Source organism: Phymastichus coffea, unplaced genomic scaffold (genome assembly GCF_024137745.1).
Source record: "Phymastichus coffea isolate CEN01 unplaced genomic scaffold, Cenicafe_Pcof_1.1 PCOF00012, whole genome shotgun sequence".
In the NCBI taxonomy this organism is placed as follows: domain Eukaryota; kingdom Metazoa; phylum Arthropoda; class Insecta; order Hymenoptera; family Eulophidae; genus Phymastichus; species Phymastichus coffea.
Genome location: NW_026706823.1, coordinates 2,884,185 through 2,906,613, shown reverse-complemented (window position 1 = coordinate 2,906,613; position 22,429 = coordinate 2,884,185). Strand labels below are relative to the sequence as shown.

Here is a 22,429-nt window from a genome sequence, read left to right as displayed (position 1 = left end):
GTCCCATGCCCCTTGTTCCATACCAAAATAAAAAATGTTTGCTTTATGTTGATTAATTGTGATTGAGTAGAAAGTATAGGTGGGAGTTTCATGATCTCAGTCAAAATGAATGAAAAAAGATGTAGGTCTGTGTAAGTATAAACGCTTTTTTATTATCAAATTTCAATTCTCTACATAAATTTAATCAAACATCCACCGAGAAATTTTAATTTTATATTCCGCTCTTTCACTTTTTTCTTAAAATTCTCATATGAAGATTTGTTCTGGAAGAGAAGTTCGTTGACTTTATAGGGAAGAAAAATATCAAATGATGCATCCAATTCTAGAACGATGTTCACACCATATTTAGTGTTTACTTTTTTCATGCCGGTGATAGCGTAGAGAATATTTTGCTCCAAATCTTTAAGTTTTTTTGTGGGTAAAAAGCTTGGAGTTTTTGCAACTAGGTTGATAGCGTCCATGGTGTTGGATCTGTGAACCGATCAAAGGAAGAGAAAACGTAAGTTATATGTATTACAAAAATAACGTATTAAATATTTAAGTATTATAGTTATAAAGTCAAAGTTTTTACATACATATTCTTTTTGATATTGAATGAGTATAATTATGTTTGATACTATACACAATGTAGAAAACTGAATGAATGCTCAGGTTATCGATGTTGCATATATAACCTTGTCCGCGTCCCTAGTTTATTTCCCTAGTATATATATTTTAATTTTTTTCTCTCTTAAAATATGTTAAATGCTTTTTCGAAACTAGACTTAGAAAAAAAATCAATGCTACACACGCATACTCACACATGTTTGCACCAATGCGAGCGCGTATAGTTTGAAACTCCATAAGTCGTAAAAATTTGAGACGCTACGCTATAGCTCGAGTATTCCAAAATTTTCAAAACACTCCATGCTTTTTCTCTTTTTAAAGTGTAGTTCGATTTGAAAGAAATAGAAATCTAGCGTCAATATAAAATAGTTCATTGTGCAGTTTAAACGTGTATGAAAGACAGAAAGAAAAAAAATGCGGTGTTTCTTTATTACTGATATATGTAAACATGCAAATTGTGAAAGAGCAAGTGAACATAGGATTGATCCAAGATTTCATCATTTGAAGATATCTTCTTTACTTCTACGTACTGTAAGTTTTATTCACGAACTAAAAATTTATATTTCGAAGGGAAGTTTTGAACAGCATCATGATTATTTTATATTTTTAGTCACTTGAATTCTACCAACGTACACGCTATGAGAAAAATGATGTTGGAACGCAAACTGATGAATTAATATCTATGTCAGCGGATCAAATGTGTAACGAGTGTCACTCGTTAAAGGTGAAACCTAAGCGCCTCTATCGCGTGGGGCGACGTAAAAGCCGTGAAAATAAACCAGAGAAGGAGAAGCGCCCGCGAGACGAACGAGTGAAAAAGTGGGAGAGAGGAGAGAGATTAGGGCGCCGACCAGCGCGTGTTAGGCGCGCGTAGCACGGGACAGTAGGAATAAGGGGAAGGGGAAAGAGAGCGATTAGGCCGCCGGCCGGCGTGCGCGACAAAGGAGTGAGGAATGCGTACGATTAGTCAAGTCCGGACTGCGGGCAAGAAAAACCAGAGTGACGAGTGAGTGCACTGGAAATTGAAGGAACGTCTCGACCGATATTGCGCGAAGGCTCGGTGGTTCTAAGGTCGCTGAGAATCACGCCCCAGGGCAAGGTCATTCGCTGCCTATTACTGTCAGTTGCCTAGAGCGATCTGAGGCAACAGTCGAGGATCGCGGGCAACTGCGAACCCGGGCAGGGAAAACCTTGACTGGGAGGCGTGCCGCGAGGAAGGGCCGGAAGCCGACGCAACTCGCGAATACCGTCGAGGATACCCTTGGCAGCAGTAACTCGATCCCGCAGCGTAAGTTCCCGACATTAATTGTAAGTGCGCGCGGCGAGAAGGCGAAAGTAGACAGTGCGCGTCTTTCTCTCTCTCTTCGCGAGCGCGATATACCCTGCGAAATCTCTCGGCCACGGCGTTACCTTTGTATGATCTAACGCGGCAAAGGAAAATAAACCTGTAAATCTTTCGAGAACTAGCTGAGACTTTTCCTTTCGAACTCCCTTTAGTTTTCCTCTCCTATCGCCCATAACAGAATCTGCCCGACCTTGAGTCACTGGGCAACCCGGAATCGCCACACGTGTCCTCCACGTGTGGGCTTTCTCGGGCTCTAGGGCGAGAGGTCAGAAGATCGAGCTGATCCGAACGAGCTGATCGAGGTGGCGGTCAGCCTCGCAACAGAAGGGATATCCTTTCTCTAATGGGTAAGATTTCTATTCGCGTCCCGAAAGAAATACCCCGTTACAAATGATAAAATTCAGAGTTTTAGAACATGACCTTTTACCAAAATCTGTTGATGTGCAAGTCGGTGAAGTTGTTACATGTAGCGTTGATGTAAGTATTGACATGTCAAAATGTGTAAAGTAATAGAAGCTTATGAAGTAAAGTGTTTTTTTTATTTTAGTATGTATCACAACCTATTGCTCAAACCAGCGGGGTTACATGTGATGTTGAAAATGTGAGTATTGTAATTTTACAATGACTTATAATTTTGGAAGCTTGTGAAAGTTAAGTTATTATGTTTTCAGCAGTCTGCTATTCAGAGCAATAGAGTCAGCATTGAAACGTCTGATGTACTGAATAGTAAGGCTAATAAAGCTACTGATAGTCAAGTAAGTATAATAAAATCATTAAAAAATTATATATAAATTTGTAAGAGCTTTTAAAGTCAAATATCTTTTTGATTTTAGCAAATGTGCGCTCCAGCGTCTTATGATTATTTAGAAGTCGTTGCTGCTACCACTGACCGAAATAGCTGAAGAGGTGTCTGCCTCAAGATTGCAATTTGTTGCTCTGTACAGTATAGCTGATCATGCTACTTATAGCCAAGTGGATATCATTATATATTGTGATAAGGTTATATCTTGTTCTTTTTCAAAAAATTTTCACACATTGATATGCTATTTACAGATTGAATTCAACAACATGTACTTGGAGGTACAGAACGTAGAGCAGTCTGCAGATAGTCAATAAACCCCCCTCTCAGATGTAATTATTTTTATATTTTCAATCATATTATGTAATATTTCAATATTTTGTATTAGTTTTCAAAGCGTGAGCAGCGGAGAAAATTTCTCAAATGGAAAAAAAATAAACAGGTAATAGACTGATAATAAATTTCAAGTGTATGTGTGTATACATATATATAATACTTTCTCAATTATTTATCAACAAAATTTTTTTCAGAGCTGTGATATAAAAACAGTTAAGGAGTTGGAACCATACGTTCCAAATAATCGTATGGCCCTTGTACCTCGCATCCCTAAAAAGTCTGGATCACAAAATAAAATAGTAAAAAAATGTACAAACACATCAAACACAGATTCATATTTACTCATACAAAAAAATATTCACAATCAAAAGAAAAACTCAACAAGTAAGAAAATAGATAAAACAAAAAATAAATCAAACAAAAATTCAACAAATGACAAGACGGATGAAAAAAGAAAAATCAAACAAAAACTGAACAAGTAATAGATCAAACAAAAAACACTTAACAAATGACAAGACGGATAAAAAACGTACAGAACTCTATAGACAAATAAACAAAACTAGCAAGGGACATTCAAAAATAATTAGTGACATTAAAATAACAGGAAACGTAAAAAATAACAAACTAGACAAAAAATCAGACGCTAAAAGTACACATAAATCGAAACCAAGAACTAGACAGCAAAAACCTCCTCCACGTTCAAAATCAATCATTGGTACGAGTTCTGATGAATCACCATCTGATTCCTCATCCTCAACCACTTCTTCCTCTTCTAACAGTTCCACTCATGACACAAAAACACATACACAACCAAACACCACCCCTTAGTTAAATCTGAATCAAAAACGCTCGAGTTCATGCTCATCTGTCAGCACAAAACGATCGAGACTTCATAAACTTGAGGGTTGCAAGATTCTCGAATTAACCGAGTTTTTAACTTTTGAACCAAAAAAATGACTAGATTAAGTTGTGATAATTTTGTGATTTATTTTATAATACTTATGTTTTTATACTGATTTTATAACAAAATGAAATAGTAAAGATTCGTTTTGTGATTCAAATAAATATATATTGTAAGTCCTTTTTTAAATCATTTTTTTAATTATGAAAGATAAGCTTCAACTATAGCTATTATTTTCACACGGCAAATCGGACAATTCTCAAATTTGATAGCACATCGCGATATCCCCCCACCCTTTTAAAATATGTGTATACAAAAGAAACTGCTAGTGATAATGAAATCATTCTTTCACAATCTGCTACCCGAAACATGCTCAAGACATTAGTGAAAAGGAAATTCCACATAACCGACCATTAGCAGAGTTGCTTATGGAGTTTACGATAGAATCAAATGAAGAAATGTTTAGTGAGGATAATGAATTGATCAATAGAGCTTATCATAATTATGTTCAAAGTCCAATGGATGAAGACTTGGAATATTCTTCGGATGATGACATATTTGAAGAGTCGTCTGATGAAGATTTGGTTGAGCCTTCAATTTGTGATGAGTATGAGGAGGAAGTATATATTTCTGGATCAAGCAGCTGTGAAGAGAACTGATACACATACATATATTGTAACGGGGTGGTTATCTAGCAAAATGAGAAATTTATTAACGCCCAAACTCCCACGATGCTAACCGTCGCTCCGTTAAGCGCGTATAATTATACGTGTATTCGCCTTTACGTCTGATGATTTGGTTTCAGTGTCTTCTTTCTAACTAAGTTGAACTCACCTTAAGTTACTTGACTTGTGTCACTCGATCTATCTTAGGTGTGACTAAATTTATGCCTAATCCGCCTAATCTCCTAAATAAAATCGGATTAAAACCTAAGCCTTTATAAATTGCTTAAGCTAGTAGAAAATGAAATGACGTAAACGGCGAATAAAATTAACTGAGTTTAATCAATAAAAATTACAGTCTTTTATGGGCCGAAAGACTAACGCACGCGAACAGGATCTACAATTAACTATTAATATTCGGTGAGAGAGAGAGAGAAAGAGAGAGAGAGAATTCGAAAATTGCCGTGAAAACTAACGCTCGGCGCGAATACAAATAGATTCAAGATCGCGATTGACAAAATACTTTTGAACGTATTTTATCACGCAACAATAAAGGGAGGTGCATCTACCGTGCGTTGCAATTACGGTGATCAGCCGTAATTGTTGTAGAATCAACGGTTCTCCTCAAATAAATTGGCTGCGCTGCCTCATTTCCAATCTGCTGCTGCTTTTATTGCTGATGCTGCAACGCTGCTTTCTACTGCCGCTACAATGCTGTTGCATTCACGCACGTAAAAAAATAGTCCCAGAAAACTTCGATTGACACGGCGAAACACAGTGCAAAATAATTTGGCGGTATTTTCGCGAAAACAGCTGAGGCTTAACTGCTTATTTCAAACTCTCGCGCGCCCCCTCTCTCTCTCTCTCTTAATCGTTCGAACTAACACGCGAGTAATAGAATTGCAAACGGATCGATTAATTGAATCGACTACCGTTGCAATATATGACAGTCCATATCGGTGTTAGCTCATTCGTGATTGATCTCTGCTTCATTCATGTGCATACCATAAGAATGGAAATCTTAAATGATTGTTTGGAACATTTTCATGCGATTGAAGAAGCTACAAACCTTATTATTTCAAAAAATGTACGTGATAAGAATCTTATAGAGAGATGGAAAAACAACGTATTTTTTCATTGCGAACTTTGAATAAAATTTTAAGGCAATCATCACTTAGCGTACAGCAAAAACAATCACTGCTTAGTACTATTGGCAAACTTGAATGCATTAACTTACTGTTAGAAAATTGTAAAGTTCGTGGAACAGGTTTCGGTAGTAGCATAAAAAATCGTGTGCAATGGGTTAATTTGGATAGTGCTTTCGAAAATAGTTTGAAAACTAGCATTATAGCTAACATTTAGTATATTGATATAGAATCATTTTTGAAAGATGCATGCAGTTTGTTTGTAAGTAAAGTTAAAATTTAAAAAAAAAACATAATGTTTGTAAAGTTAATGCTGTGCTTTCATGCAAATTTTGGAAATATTCGAGCAACCAAGATGAGTTGGAAAAGACTTATGACACAAAGCACTTCACTACGCAAAACATTGAAATGTATGTTTCAACCCTTCTCAAGCAATGGTTCAATGATAATATTAAAAGTCAATTGCTAATAGAAGTAGAGACATTTGAAAGTAACGAGTCTGGATGGTCTTTGGATTCTATTATCAATCTTCAGATTAATATCAATAAATTCAATCCAATGCGTAGTGGAAGCTCTTATATACCTTTACCAAAATTTTTGAGAAATAAGCATGTGTGCATAAATGTGAAAAATAGTGATAACAAATGTTTTGTATGATCAATCTTAGCAGCCATATGTAAAATTTCACAAACAGATCACCCTCAAAGAATAAGTCACTATAATCACATGAGAATAAAATGATTTTGGATGGAATATCATTTCAAGTCTCCTTGAATCAAATAAACAAATTTTAAAAATTAAGCAGCGTGATATCAGTCAATGTGTTTGGTTTAGAGGGTAAAATAATTTTTCCCCTTTATCATACAGAAAATAAAAAATCAAATCAAATCAAATCAAATAAAAAAATATAGCTTATTACATCAAAAACATACAATCATCCGAAACCTATGGATGAACTAATACAGCAGGAACTTGATGAATTCCAAACGTCAAATATATGTCATATCTGTGAAAAACCAATGAATTTTTCAACGAAAGTTCGCGGTCATTGTCACTTGACAAAAAAATATCGAGGTGCAGCTCATCAAAGTTGTAATCTGAACTTTCGAGATTCTCATGTAGTGCCTGTAGTTTTTCACAATCTCAGTGGTTATGACGCTCATTTTATCATATGTGATATATCTAATCACTTTTCTGAATACATTGAAATTTTACCGTTAACAAAAGAGAACATTATACATCCCGAAATACCTTATCCTATCAGGCCAGAGGAGAGGCAGATAGAGTATTGTGCTCCGATGTATCCTCTGACCAGTGATACGTACGAGCGCAATAATAAAAAACAACCAAATTCCTTTATTCCGGCCTTTTGAAAGTTCCCGACGTAAACGACAAGGCTGTTCGTTTACTAGACGGAAATTCACTTGGCTTTTCCACTCCGTCAACCTAGATTCGCGAGCGCCTCGGGTCGAAGAAAAACCCGACTTGTATGTAATAAGTCAACTAATACATTAGCACGTGGACATTACAAAATTGAGTACGATGTATATTTATATTTTTAAAACATAGAACATATATATAATTAGACTCAATCAGTGTTATTTAATTTCAGAGAAAAACCATACAAGTCTGTACGTTTTCAAGAAAAAATTCAAATACGAGGTCTGTCCGGAAAGTATCGGACCTACCTTTATATTTTCGTGCTAGCGTTATTCTTTATCATTTGGTGGGTGGCATTCTTCAAAGTAATCCCCACTTGATTGAATAACACGGTTCCATCAATGTTTCCACTTTTCAAAACAGTCCTGGAACTCATTTTTAGGGATAGCCTTAAGTACACTCGTCGCATTGTTTTCAACCGTTGTTTTGTCATCGAATCGGTATTATTTGAGTGGTTTTTTTAGTTTTGAAAACAGCCAAAAGTCACAAAGGGCTATTTCGGGACTGTATGGAGGTTGATGGTTACGTGGGCATATGTACATCGAACTGCTCGACAAGGAGAATGGATGTGGATGGTTTGCGATAGAGAACATTTTAAAATGAGAATTCATCGTTTGAGTAAAATTATTACACCAATACTGTTACAGAAATGTAAGGAATTTGAACTAAAGAAACATAAAATATATATTTTATAATATTTTATTCATTTACTATTCACATATCATCTTTATGAACATAGCTATTATGAGATTCATCAAATCCCAACCATTTAACATAATAATGATCACCACTTTTCTTACAACTTTTTCTATCAAATAATACGAGGTGTGGCTATTAAGTAACGAGACTAGCGCTGCTACAGAAAAAGTACGCATGCGCCAAAGGTTAATGACTGTCAGCTGTTTAGCCTGAAGCCTACTCTTTCGAATGCGATGTCTACCGTGTCTGTAGACAAACCAGTGTAGCCGTGGCCTTCGTTTCTATACGAGCTGTTTTTTTGTTTTGCCGGAAAAATGATCGACGTAAAAATAGAGCAACGGATTGTTGTGAAATTTCACATGAAACTTGGAAAAACTGCAACTGAAACTTATAATTTATTGAAACAAGTGTATGGCAATGAATGTTTGTCGCGTCCACGTGTTTTTGAGTGGTTTAAGCGTTTTCAAGATGGCCGAGAAGGTGTTGAAGATGATTCACGTTCGGGTCGCCCTTCCACGTCAAAAACGGATGAAAATATCGAAAAAGTCGGTAATCTTGTTCGATCTGACCGTCGGCTAAGTATTCGTGCGATTGCTGAATCTATAGGAATTGACAAAGAATATGTGCGGCAAATTTTACATGAAAATTTTAACATGAGAAAAGTGTGTGCAAAACTGGTGCCTAAAATCCTCACGTTTGAACAACTAGAAGCTCGCAAAAATATTTGTATTGACACTTTGAATGCGATTGAAAAAGACTCAGACTTATTAGAAAAGGTAATAACGTGTGACGAATCTTGGTTTTTTACCTATGATCCTGAAACAAAGCGCCAATCCATGCACTGGAAGAGTTCAACTTCGCCAAGAGCCAAAAAAGCGAAAATGAGCAAATCAAAATTCAAAGCAATGATGATTGTTTTTTTCGATATTCATGGAATTATATACCTTCACTGGGTTCCTGAAGGTGAAACAGTTAACCAACATTATTATCTTCACGTTCTTACTGAACTCCGTGAAAGAATAAGAAAAAAACGACCCAAACTGTGGAAGGATAAGTCATGGCTTCTTCATCAAGACAATGCGCCAGCTCATTCCGCACTGTCCGTCAAGAAGTTTCTAGCCAAGTACAACATCCCAGTGTTAGACCATCCACCTTATTCGCCGGATCTTGCACCGTGCGACTTCTATCTCTTTCCTAAGGTGAAATCTGCATTAAAAGGAACAAGATTTGAGTCTGTTGAAGCTGTGAAAGAAAAAGCGGCGCGCGTCCTGAAGGAACTAACAGAAAAAGACTTTCTGCACTGTTTCGAACAATGGAAGATTCGCATGGAGCGATGTAGGGATAGAGGAGGGGTATATATTGAAGGTGATAATAAATAAATATACATAATATCAAAATAAAATGTTTTATATCACCAGTCTCGTTATTTAATAGCCACACCTCGTATATCAAATAATTCTATCAAATAATAATATTTAGATATTTTGTCCTGAGTAATTCTTCTTCATAAAATCCGCCAGCAATAGGTTTGTCTTGATAATCTTTCAAACGGTAGGTAAATGGAACTGTTTTCATAATTCTATCAATTGTGAAAATTTTTGTTGACCAATTGGGTGTATAACCTTTCTTAAAAATCTGCTTACTTTTGCTGACTCGTACTTTATCACCAACTTTGAATGTTGTCCGTTTTGTTAGAGGTCGATGATTTTTAAAAGACAATCGATTCAATATATCTGGTACTTTGGCTGTAGTCACTTCACTGGGCTTCATTCTAATTGTTCGATGTTTAGAATTATTGTATTGTGAAACTAGATCAGGTAGTATATCCAACCACTTATAATTACCATTTAGCGAGAACTTTTTCCACGTCTTATTTTTTAGAGTTCTATTAAATCGTTCACAAATCGATGCTTTTAGTTTACTGTATGTAGAGTATATATGGATGTTATGTTTGGTCATTAAACTTTTGAAATCTTTATTATAAAATTCACGACCTCTGTCGAGACATATCTTCTTTGGCCTCATCCTTTTACAAATATAGATTCCATAGCCTTTGCAACATCTTTTCCAGTTTTTTGTTTGGCTACAACACACCAAGCATACTTACAAAAAAGCTGTCAATAGCACATAAGATGTACTTATAACTTTTATTCTCTCGTTCATATGTTATCATTTCAACAAGATCGATTTGCCATGTCTCATCAATATCACGAATGTCAAATGGTCTACGTAAATAATTACGACGAGCTGGCTTAGAAAGCTCCTCGACGACTGTTTTAAGTTTGTTCTCCATTTTTCTTCAAACTTAAAAGTTCTTGTTCAATAGCACTTAATTTTGAATTCAGTGTTGAAATATTCTTGTTGATACTTATCAATTTTTGTTCAATGTCACCGTATAAAAACTGATTATTCGAACGTATTTCATCAACTTCATGCTTCTGAACATCTTTAATGATACAAATTTTTTCTGACGCGTCACTGACAACTTTTCGTAAAAATTTCACATTGACAGTGTCCAAGTCTGTAGCATCAGCAATTACACAAAGCCTTTTATTTTCTATATGAAACTGACCATCATTTGTAAACTTGAATCCTAAGCCAAGTGGACCGCGAGTGATATCTATAGACAATGATTTCAAATGACGTCAAAAATGAAGTCAAAAATGCTCATAACGATAATGAGCTTGAAAGCTAACTAACACTACTAATGTATTATTTCAGCCTCTCTCAATTCTTCGATTATAGACTGAATTTCATTCACATGATTTTGATTACCAGCTTATCTTTCAGCAATTAATATGTTCCACATGCTCATTGGGATCATCCCAATATACGAGATGTGTTCAAAAAGTAAGGTGACTTTTCAAATTCCACGGGCAACGTACTTTCGATTATCGATTTTGTTATGTTTTGTTTTGTTATGTTGGTACACTCTTCCCGAACATCTGTACCAAGTTTCAAGTGTACAGCATTTTTTGTTTGGTTGTGAGAGGCGTAAAGGTTATAAGTGTTTTGCGTGCTCGGCGAATTCTTGCTATCGAAAAATATGGATCAAAGGATTTGCATCAAATTTTGTGTAAAAAATAAAATAAAGTGCTCCGAAACACTTGAAATGTTGACGGTGGCATACGGTGAAACTGTTCTGAGTAAAAAAAATGTTTACAAGTGGTACAAACTCTTCCAAGATGGCCGGGAAGATGCCAATGATGAGCCTCGCTCTGGACGCTCAAGCACGTCAACAACTGATGAAAACGTTCAAGCAGTGAAGAAAATTGTTCTGGAAAATCGTCGAATCACTATCAGAGAAGTTGCTGAGGATGTTGGTATATCGCTTGGCTCGTGCCATGAAATTTTTTCTAACGTTTTGGGCATGAGACGTGTATCAGCGAAGTTTATTCCGAAATTGCTAAATTTTGACCAAAAGAACCGTCGCATGAGCATCGCTCAAGAACTGTTGAATGACGTCAACGACGACCCAGATTTACTCAAAAGGATCATAACTGGTGACGAATCATGGGTATATGGTTATGATATCGAAACCAAAGTCCAATCGTCCCATTAGAAGAGCCCAGATGAGCCAAGACCGAAAAAAGCACGCCAAGTTCGATCAAATGTCAAAGTTTTGCTCACTGTTTTCTTCGATTACCATGGCGTGGTGCATCAGAAGTTCTTACCATATGGACGTATGGTCAATAAACAGTATTCTCTTAAAGTTATGCGTCGTTTGCGAGAAGCAATACGAAGAAAACGCCCAGAATTGTGGAACAACAATTCATGGCTTTTGCATCACGATAATGCCCCTGCTCACTCATCTTTGCTTGTGAGAGATTTTTTGGCCAAAAACAACACCACAATCATGCCTCAGCCACCATATTCACCGGATTTGGCCCCATGTGACTTTTTCTTGTTCCCAAAACTAAAGAGACCTATGAAAGGACGGAGATTTGCAACGATTGAAGAGATAAAGACTGCATCGCTGGAAGAGCTCAAGGCTATACCGAAAAGTGCTTATGAGAAGTGCTTTGAGGATTGGAAAAACCGTTAGCATAAGTGTATTGTATCTGAGGGGGATTACTTTGAAGGGGACAACATAAATATTGATAAATAAATAAATATTTTTTCTTAAAAATAAAAGGTCACCTTACTTTTTGAACACACCTCGTACATAATCAGTATGATTATCAAGTCGTGCAATTTTGTACGGTGACTTCAAAGAAAATCCTCGGCCAGATGATGAGTTAACTAGTGTGTCTTTAATCAACTTAGAAATAATATCTCGGAATTTTTCGCTTGTTTGATAACGTATAGCCTCTTCAGGTTTATAATACTTTTTATGCGCATTCGTTTTCTTTACAATACGACCATAAGTGTCTCATTCATCTTCAGTTATAATGGAAGTATCAGGTTTTTTCTTGAACAATAATTCAATCAATCCAGGACTTTTTTCATAAGTATCTCTGCCTATGACAACTTTATCACCTTCAAAATTCAATGGTCTATCATCTAGCATAAAAGAACCATCTTTCTATTTACGTACTCCATAGATCATATCCAATGATGTTACTTGATTCCTTTGCAACATTGATAAATACTTGTTAAGTGAATCACTTTCAGGTGTGTGAAATTCAACAATATCATCATTTTCCTGAAGTTCATAAGCATTCGATGCTTCATCCAATCCACCATCTTCATCTAATAACTTTTCTAAAGGTTTTTTTTTCCTTTTCAAACAATTGTTCTACATCATAGCTAACTTTTTCATCGTCATCTTCTTTTTTAAGTTGCAACAGTTTTTTATTTTTCGATTTTTTCTGCTGAGGAAGTTTTGTTCCATCAACCAACTTTTCAAGTGGTTCAATCATAGGCCTGAAAGTTTCTTTAACAAATTTTTCAATTTCTAATCTGTCAGACTTCAATAAATTATATTTCTGTTGTATTGCTTCACGAGCTTTTTCCACTTAATGAAGAACACCAATCTGTTGACTTAAATCAAACATGTTGTCTACTTGCAATCCAGTTGATCACTACCAATTTTATGTTGAGTTATTTGCATTTGTAATAAACTTATCAAAACCTTTTCTAAATCTACCAGAATCTATTTTTAGATCTTTGTCTATTTCAAGAAAGAAATAATCTTCTTTCCAACATGAAGAACAAATATCTTTAAAACTTTGATATGACATATCAGTATTTACAAGATCATTACAGATGTATTTTAAATTCATATTATCTTGTCGAAAAACTATTAAAAATTCACGTTGTCTCTCACTAAGTGTTTAGGTACTTGAGCATATGACTGATACAAGTAAAAACAATCAACGTTTCTATGTCTTCCCATACAGTAAAATGCTTTCACATTATCTTGTTTCTCACATGCAATATCATCAAAAATCATGATAGAGTTTGGTCGTGCTTCCTCTGGTGATACAACAAGATCATGCTCGCTGAAAGGTAAGTATTCAACACCTTTGATGGGTTCAAGAAGTTGCTCAAGAAATTTATATTTCGGTTGGTTCAGCGACTTAGAATATATATAAATATTTTCAAACTTCAAACCATTGGGATGGGTTAAAAGAGATAGAAGCGCATTTATCTTTCCACAATTAGAAGCACCTCAACATACTACACGTATGCTCTCTGGCAATAGATCTCCATGCTTTTTCGATTTCTTTTCATTTTTTTCTGTCAAAGAGTCAAAATTTATCAAGGGAAGCTTCAGAGACTACTCCTTTATATCGATTTTACATCAAACTCTGAATTAAAACTGATAAATTTTATTATAAAAGAGTTTATATATACAAGTTTCGTGCATTCATTATCAAACGCTCAAACAATGCTCGTCCATGAGAGAAAAAAGAAGAGGAAAACGGGTAGAGGGCTAGTGAACAACTTGATAAATAACTTACCTTCTGAAGTTCATATACCTGGTTATCAGTATTGTGGACCTGGAACAAAGCTATATAAACGATTGGTTCGCGGAGACCCTGGCATTAATCCCTTAGACGCTGCATGTAAAGATCACGACGTTGCCTACTCTAAAAATAAAGATATTCAAGCACGAAACTCTGCAGACAAGGTGTTAGTTAATAAAGCTTGGCAACATGTACGTAGTTCTGACGCTGCTTTAGGTGAAAAAGCTGCAGCATACGCTGTTACAAATATCATGAAAGCAAAATCAACCTTTGGAATGGGGCTCGGCAAGAAGCATTTCAAGAAAAGGAAGAAGATTTCGAAAAAACGTTCCAAGAAGAGAAAGACTTTGAGTATGAAAAGATTAATCAGTATGACAAAGAAATCCATAACTCCTAGTAATAACTCAAAAATTGTTATTAAAAGTGCTTTGAACGCAGCACATAAAAATATCAAAAGTGTTGGTGGAAAGAAAAATATAAATTTACCACGAATACTTCCAATCCCAAAAGTAGGAGGTTTTCTACCTTCACTCGTTCCGGTTTTTGCAGGTCTCAGCGCTCTTGGATCTTTAGCAGGCGGTCCAGCGGAGATAGCTCAGGCTGTTAACCGAGCGAGTTCTGCCAAAAAACAATTAGAAAAACAGAAGAGACACAACCAATGTGTTGAAGCTTTAGCTATTGGTAAAGGTCTATATTTGAGACCATATAAACAAGGTTTTGGTGTAGCCTTCAATATAACAAGTAAAGTTAAGAAGAATAAAAAAAAAAAACTTGAAGTAAAACTACCTCATCGTCCTCTAACAGATTGTGATATAAAGAAACACGCTCGCTAATTGCAAAGTGCGAACTTTCGCGGTGTTTTTATGAGGAACTCTCTGCCAACGCGTCCGCGATTCAAAGAGTGTGCTGTTGTAAATCATGATGATACTTCAGGACCTGGTACGCATTGGGTAGCATATCGAAAAAATGGCAAAAATGTTTATTACTTTGATAGTTTTGGTGATTTAAGATCATCTCTAGATCTTATGAAATATTTCAAAGTTAATCAAATCAAGTACAATTATAAGAAATATCAAAATTATAATACTTATACTTGTGGTCATTTATGTTTGAAATTTTTATGTGATTTGCTAGAGCATCATGACAATTACCATTTGTATAAATACTGAGAATTGTTAATAAATAATTCAGTTTTGAAGGATCACTCAACATGGTTAAATCATTAACCCTCAGTTTGTCTGGTAGATCATCTATACTAGAAACATACTATTTTCCACCGATAGAACTGGATAAAGATAAATCTTATGTTCTTGGTTTGGTAGAATTACATTCAATTCGATACCAAATGTTGATGTTGAACACAATAAGTTCAAAGTTGGTGACATTGAAATTGAACTACCAATAGGCAGTTATGAAATTGGTGACATAGATAAATATTTGAAAGGTTACTTGAAGTCAACAGGGATAAAATTTGAAATAAAGCCCAATAATACTTTATGCAGTGAAATAACTTGTAATGAACCAATCGATTTTCAATCAAATAACTCTATTGGACGTTTGTTAGGTTTCACCAAACGGTTGTTGCCCGTAGATATAAATAATGTCTCTGACATGCCTGTTGCCATTCTCAAAGTGAACGCGCTACGCGTCGAACGTAACATAATATCTGGAGCATATGTCAATAAAAATAAGGGACATATCATTCACGAATTCTTCCCAGATGTACCGCCGGGATATAAAATCATTGAAGTTCTTAAACAGATCATATATTTGCCTGTGACTGTCAAAGTTATCGATCATTTACAGCTACGTCTAATTGATCAAGAAGGAAATTTAATAAACTTTCGTGGTGAAACAATCACGATCCGTTTACACATAAAAAGAGTTTTATGATGGGAATAGTTTATAATCATAAAGTAGGCAACGGCTATATAACAACTCCATCATGCGCTCAGAAAGTCAGTCATCGACGGATAGCCAAAAGTCTAACACGTCGTAACATTCAGTTCCTGAAAAATCTCGGTCTGAACGTCGTTGGAAGTGCCGCAATAAAAAGAAGAAGAAACGTGAAAAATTTGAAAAACTAACTTGTATATTTGTGTGTTGTTGTCATCTCAAAGATGGAAGAAATACTTAGTGTGCAAGCACCTATCATTTTTGATGAATCCATAGCTCATTATGAAGTTCATGCACATCAACCTTATAATTGACAAACGTTCAATAATAGCGATGAAATTCGTATATTGATACAACATCAAGATTTGTCTTTTACCATCAAAAAATTCTCTACACATCGTTGGAAAAATAAGAAGACAAGATGATACTATTGTTACTGAAACAAAGTTCGTCAATAATGCTATATGTCACCTATTCGAAGATATCCGATATGAAATTAATGCCATTGAGATAGACAAATGTAAAAATGTTGTACTAACAAGTATGATGAAAGGTTTGGTTTCATTGAATCAAAATCAAAGTCGATATCTGGAGAATGCTGGCCGGGCTTGATATTGAAGAAACTAAGAAGATAACTGACAACAATGGTAACTTTGATGTGTCAATACCTCTTTCAATGATTTTATGATTTGCTGAAGACTATAACAAAATTGTTGTGAATGTAAAGCATGAACTTGTTCTTACTCGATCAAGAGATAATTTAAACGCAGTCATGCAAGATACTGTGAAAATTGATAATGTTGATACATGTGAGCCTCTTAAAATAGAACTCACAAGAATTGAATGGTTAATGCCGTATGTAATTATGTCCGATAGGCGTAAAATACAGTTGTTCAATTTCATTCAGAAAGATGCACCTATTTCTATGGGTTTTCGGTCCTGGGAACGTTATGAGTATCCAGCATTACCACAAACATCAAAACGTCTTTGGACTGTAAAAACATCCAATTAATTGGAAAAACCAAGATATATGGTATTCGGTTTTCAAACAGAACGCAAGTCTGATAAAACTAAAAATCTTAGTAGATTTGATCATTGTATAATGTAACCAATGTTAAACTTTTTCTGAATTCTCAGCAATATTCGTTATTCAATAAACAAGATTTTTTTCAAATATGTGGCTGAATGTGTTCAAGCCACGCTATTTAATTTGCTCAAAAAGTCATTTCTAAGGGAAGTAGACGTTGTCTTTACAGCTGTGTATCAAGAACAAATTAGCAATCAATCTCCAGGAAAAATTAAAGTCAAGCTGTTCAAAGTGGAAACTAGTCCTCTTTACTCAACTTAAACCTATTCGAAATGGTTTGAAGAAAAAATAGAAGAACCTCTGATGACTATGATGGAAAAATTTGAACGTAACTATCCTTCTTACTCTTTCGAATTTATGACAAATGCAGTTGTCAGCTATTATAAGTAGCGCTGCTTGAGCATCATCGGATCATTCAGCATCAAACATTCAAATAATATGGATTGCTATCCAAACGTGAAGTACTCTCGTCTTCTGCAAGAAGGTCCAGATGAAAAAAAATAATCTAAATGGAAACAAGTCACTTCAAAATTTTCAAGCAACACCAGTAATTTTCCGAAACAAAAAGTCTATCAACAGTTTGACAACGGAAAGAAAAAAAACAAATAATCATATGTACATATATAATCATTGTAAGCATATAATCATCATGCTCAACCTCAATAATTGTTTAGTTGTCTATAATTTATGATAATAAATAGATTTTTTTTCATGTAAGTTATATCTCTGTTTATTTAATAAACCTAACTCCGAAAGTTGATAATAAAAAAGCTTTCATACTTACACAGACCTACCTCAATCACAATTAATCAAGATAAAGCAAACGTTTTTTATTTTGGTATGGAACAAGGGGCATGGGGCATGGGGCATGGGGCATGTGGCATGGGGCATGGGGCCGAGAGCATACACGTCGATACAAGAGTCGATAACTGCCGGCGGGGCCCATGGGGTCTGCACGTCGGTACGCAGTCGGTCACTAACGAATCCAGTCAAGCAGGTCGATAAAAATCTGTCGATAAAGCAGCTCACAGATCGCCAACATGAGGATTTATAACGTTTCCGATCGTCGGTAGAGTAGGCATCGAAAACTCGCATAGTAAGTGTCTCAGGATCCCCTTAGCCCCTATTACTGTGCGAGTTTTGGTGAGAAAGTTAGAGAGGAAAAGAGGAGAGAGATAGAGGTGAAAAGAGCTTGGAGCCGGAAGAGAAGTGGAGTAGAGAGAGAGAGAGAGAGAGAGAGAGAGGCTTGGAGAAGAACAGGAAAAAGCAGAGAGAGAGGAATAAAGAAAAAAGAAAAGTTGAGGTTAAGAGAGAAAATCAGGAAGCGGGAAAGGCAGGTAGAGGGAGGGGCGGTAAGAAGTAAAGGCGGAGACAGAAAAGGTAAGACAGGGAATAAAGGTTGGATCACGAGCAGAATTAGAGAGACGAATTAAGGCGTACGGGTTAGTGATGGAAAAACTTGTGACAACAGAAAAATTAAGAGATAAGGGTGGAAGGATTGATAAGAAAGGCCCAGTGGAGGAAAAGAAGAAAAGAGGTGGTGAGGGGGAGAGAGAGCGGAGAGGGGCTGAGGGAGAATATTAGAGGAGAAATGAGATAGGTAAAAAGATGTAAGAGTGAAAGTGAGGGGTACGAGATAGAAGGAGAGGGGGGAGAGGGATTGTACAACACGATAGGAGAAGGAGGAAAAAGTAGTGGTGCAGAAGATATAATGGAAAAGATACGGGCAGATATAAGGGATTTAAGAGAGGCATTGGATAAAGTATTAAACGCAAAGGGAGAAGAAATGATATAATGGCTAGGAGAAATGGGTTTAGTGATAACGAATGAGAGAAAAGGAGATGAAGAGGAAGAAATAACATGTATAGAAGCGAGAGGAAGGTCAACGATAGATTATGTAGTAGATAACGAGGAAGGTGATGAGGCAATAAAAGGGGTTCAAATAAAAGAGAGAGTAAAGTCGGACCACCTACTAGTAGAAGTGGAATTGGGAGACAAAATAGCAGAAAAAAGAAAAGAAGAGGAAGAAAGGATGACAGACGACTGGAGCGAAGAAGGTATAAGAGAGTATCAGAGATTAATAGATGCAATAGAGGGAACAGAAAAATGGAAAGAGATAAAAAATAGAGTGTGGAACGCAGTTGTAAAAAAAGAAGATAAGGGAAAAAAAGGATCAAAAAGAGATGGTGGAGAGAAGAATGTAGGATAAAAAGGGCTGCGATGATGGCAGAGTTAAATAAGGTAAAAAAGGGGAAGGAGAAAGAGGCAATACCTAGAAGCAAAGAGAGAATACAGAGAGGAAATAAGAAAAGCGAAAGAAGCTGAGGGGAAAAGAGTGGCAGAAGAAATAAGAACAGATAAGACGAGAAGAAAATTCTGGGATAAAGTGAATTGCAATAGAAAGAAAAGCATTGGATTAGATGAAAATATAGGAAAAGAAGAATGGTTAAAGCACTTCAATGGACAACTGGGAGAGAAAGAAAAGGAAGAAAGCAAAGAGGAAGAAACCGAAGACGGCGAAGGAGAGGAAGGTGAAGAAATCAAAGCAAGAGAAGTAAAAGAGATAATATGAAAAATGAAAAAGAAAAAGACGACAGGAGAAGATGGTATAGCAAACGAAGCGTGGATGGAAGGCACGGAAGGCTTGGTAAAAGATATGATAAAATGCTTAAACGGAATATGGAAAGGAAAGGAATACCCGGAAGAATGGAGGAAGGGAATAATAGTACCAATATATAAGAAAGGGAGGAAAGAAGAACTGAAAACCTATAGAGAAATAACGCTGATGAACATGGGATATAAAATATATGCGGAAATACTGAGGAAAAAGCTGAAAATAGAACTAGATGCAAAATAAATGCTAAGCGATACGCAGATGGGATTCAGGAAGAAAAGAGGAAAAATGGATGCAAGATATATATTACAAACAATAATAGGGAAGGAAATAAGGGAAAACGGAGGAAATCTATACATATTCTTTGCCGACATGAAGGCCGCTATTGAAAAGATAAAGAGGAAGAAAATATGGGAAATCATGAAAGAATAAGCGATAAATGGGAAAATTAGGAAAAGAATAGAAGAAATATATAAGAAAAACAGGGAGTAAGGTAAAAGTTGGAGGAAAAATAATTGGGGAGTTTGAGACTTACAAAGGCAAGGATGCCCTTTGAGTACCACGCTATTTAATCTTGCCTTCGCCGACCTGGAAGTGAAGATCAAACAGGTGCAAGAAGGAGGGGTAGTGATAGCAATAAAGAAAATATGGATATTAGGAAATGCAGATGATATAGTGATGATGGCAAAGAGTGAACGTGGAATGATAGCGATGCTGAAAAAATAAAAAAGATACTTGTATGAAAGGGGATTAGAGCTAAATGTAGGAAAATCAAAGATGATGAAATGGAGGAGAGGAGGAGGAAGGGGGAAGGAAAAAGAATTCGAATGGGAAGGTGAGAAGATAGAGATGATTAAAGAGTACAACTACTTGGGATATGTAATAAGTAAAAATAACGGAAATAAAAAGCAGATAAAAAAGGTAGATGGGAAAATAAATATGGGACTCGGAATACTATGGGGGCTAAGAAAAAAGCTATGTAGAGAAAATTGGAAGTTAAGGATGAACCTGTTCGATGCACTGGCGAAAAGCGTGATTATGTATGGAGCAGAAATGTGGGTATGGAAGAGATATGAAGAAATAGAGAGATTAAAACTAAAATACATAAAGTGGGTATTGGGAATAGATATAAACACGCCAAATTACTTAATACGATAGGTAACAGGAAGACAGGAAATGAAAGAAACAGCATTAGAAAAAACAATGAAAACAAAATAAGAGAAGTAAGAGATGGCTCAGTAAAAAAAGAAGCATGGAGAGAACTAAAGAAAAGGAAAAGGAATGAAAAAGATAAAAAGGGTAAGAAGAAGGAGAGAGAGGAAAGGCTAGAAAAAAGTAAAATATACAGAGAGAGGGAAGAGGAAGACGAATTGAGAGAAGAGTTTTGGAAAGAAATAAGAGAAGAGTAAAGAAAAAAGAAGAAAAAGTATTAGAAGAAAAGTTAGAGAAGTCAAGATACATAAACGAGTGGAAAGAACTGAAAGAAGAAATGAAAAAGTATAGATTAAAGGAAATTCAAGTAGAGGGAAGAATAAAATGCCTACAAATAAGGGAAAGGTTTAGGTTAGGTAATGAAACGAGAGAAAGCAGGTATTGGGAAAAAGAAGAAAATAAGAGATGCCGAATCCTTCTTAAGAAAAGTGATGGGCTCTCGAGTGAAGTCATTTTATTCGTGATCTGATTGGCTGAAGTGTAGTCATGTGAGTTACTATACATAGTTGTGTCTACTGTGTTAGTTTGTTCTGTGTTTGCCTTTATAATGTAGCCGGCTAAAGCATTGAAGCATCATTTTACAGTAATCCCGCGAGTACATTAACATCCAGTTGCATCTGCTATTTAAAGTAAATTGACTTATCTTATCAAGCAAAAAAATAGGTAAGTAGATTATGCAATTAGCGTTTACGTAATTATTTTTTTTTGTTTGGATTTTTTGTTTTTGTTGTTTGAAAAAAAAGAAAGATAATTGCGGGAATCAATAGGTTAAGTTGACGAGCACGTTCTTTACAATTTTTCCACGTTTAATTTTTCACATTTAATTGATTTCAAAAACGGTGAAAAATACGTTGTCCTTCGTTTTCTTCGAAACTTTTAACAAAAAAGAAAGTGATTAATTAGTTGTAATAAAAAGAGCACGTGTCTATGATGAAACAATGTTTAATCAAGACTGTTCAATTTAATTATTAAGAGTACATTGTACTTTGCATAAAATGAGGGCACACGTTTTTTCTTTATTTATTTTGCAAATTTGTTGGAATGGAAAGTACATATATAATTGTATGAATTTATATTTTTTCAGACCATACGCATTTGAAATATGCTGGATGACGAAAACATGGTTCAAGAAGCTGTGGTTTATACAGCTGATGAAGATTTCAGTGAGTGGAGGGATAAAGATGATACAACGTAAATTATTTGTTATGTGATTTTGATCATTCCATCAATGTCTTTTCGTTATGTCAATTTATTTTTTTTCTTACAGAGAGGTAACTGGTTACGTCAGTGAACTGTATGCTCCTTCAATAGTAGGAAAGAAGGAAAAGTACGACCTGTTTAAGTTTGTTTTGAGCAATGCTCAAATTAAAAAAGTTGTGGTATTAGTATGGGGAAAAGTTTTGATCACCAAGTATGAAAAGGAGGTGACTCTTGGCAGAGTAAGTTTATCATATGGTTGACTCAGGGTTCAAAATTGCTTTAGTTTTTAAAATGCATTAATATCTTAAATTCTCATTTTTTTAGATATTGCATATTGAAGGCGGTGTGGCAAAAGCTGCTTCTCAAACTTATTACAAGGAAGCTAATAATTATATTCCGTTTGAGTTGCTGATAAAAGATGCTACTACGATCGAATATCTAGGACAACATACTGGTATTGAAAATAATGCCAGACCAGTGCAATCTGTCACTTTTGAGGAAGTTGGTAAAGCTGAAGGATTGATATGTAAGTGTAATTTTACAGTTCTGTCTAAATATCTTATGTATGTTATAAT

At 35.5% G+C, this 22,429-nt stretch overlaps 1 protein-coding gene across 2 annotated transcripts in view; it reads right to left on the bottom strand.

The window, feature by feature from the left end:
- Positions 1-208: 208 nt before the first annotated feature.
- The window catches only part of LOC131672486 (mitochondrial proton/calcium exchanger protein), a 581,097-nt gene continuing 558,876 nt past the window's right edge, over positions 209-22,429 (bottom strand). The window contains exon 8 of one of the 2 annotated variants that reach the window (XM_058949751.1): positions 209-471. In XM_058949751.1, the coding sequence (XP_058805734.1) occupies positions 403-471 (69 nt within the window). In that variant the 3' untranslated portion in view covers positions 209-402. The remainder of the gene's footprint in view (positions 472-22,429) is intronic. The other variant, XM_058949759.1, reaches the window with a different exon arrangement.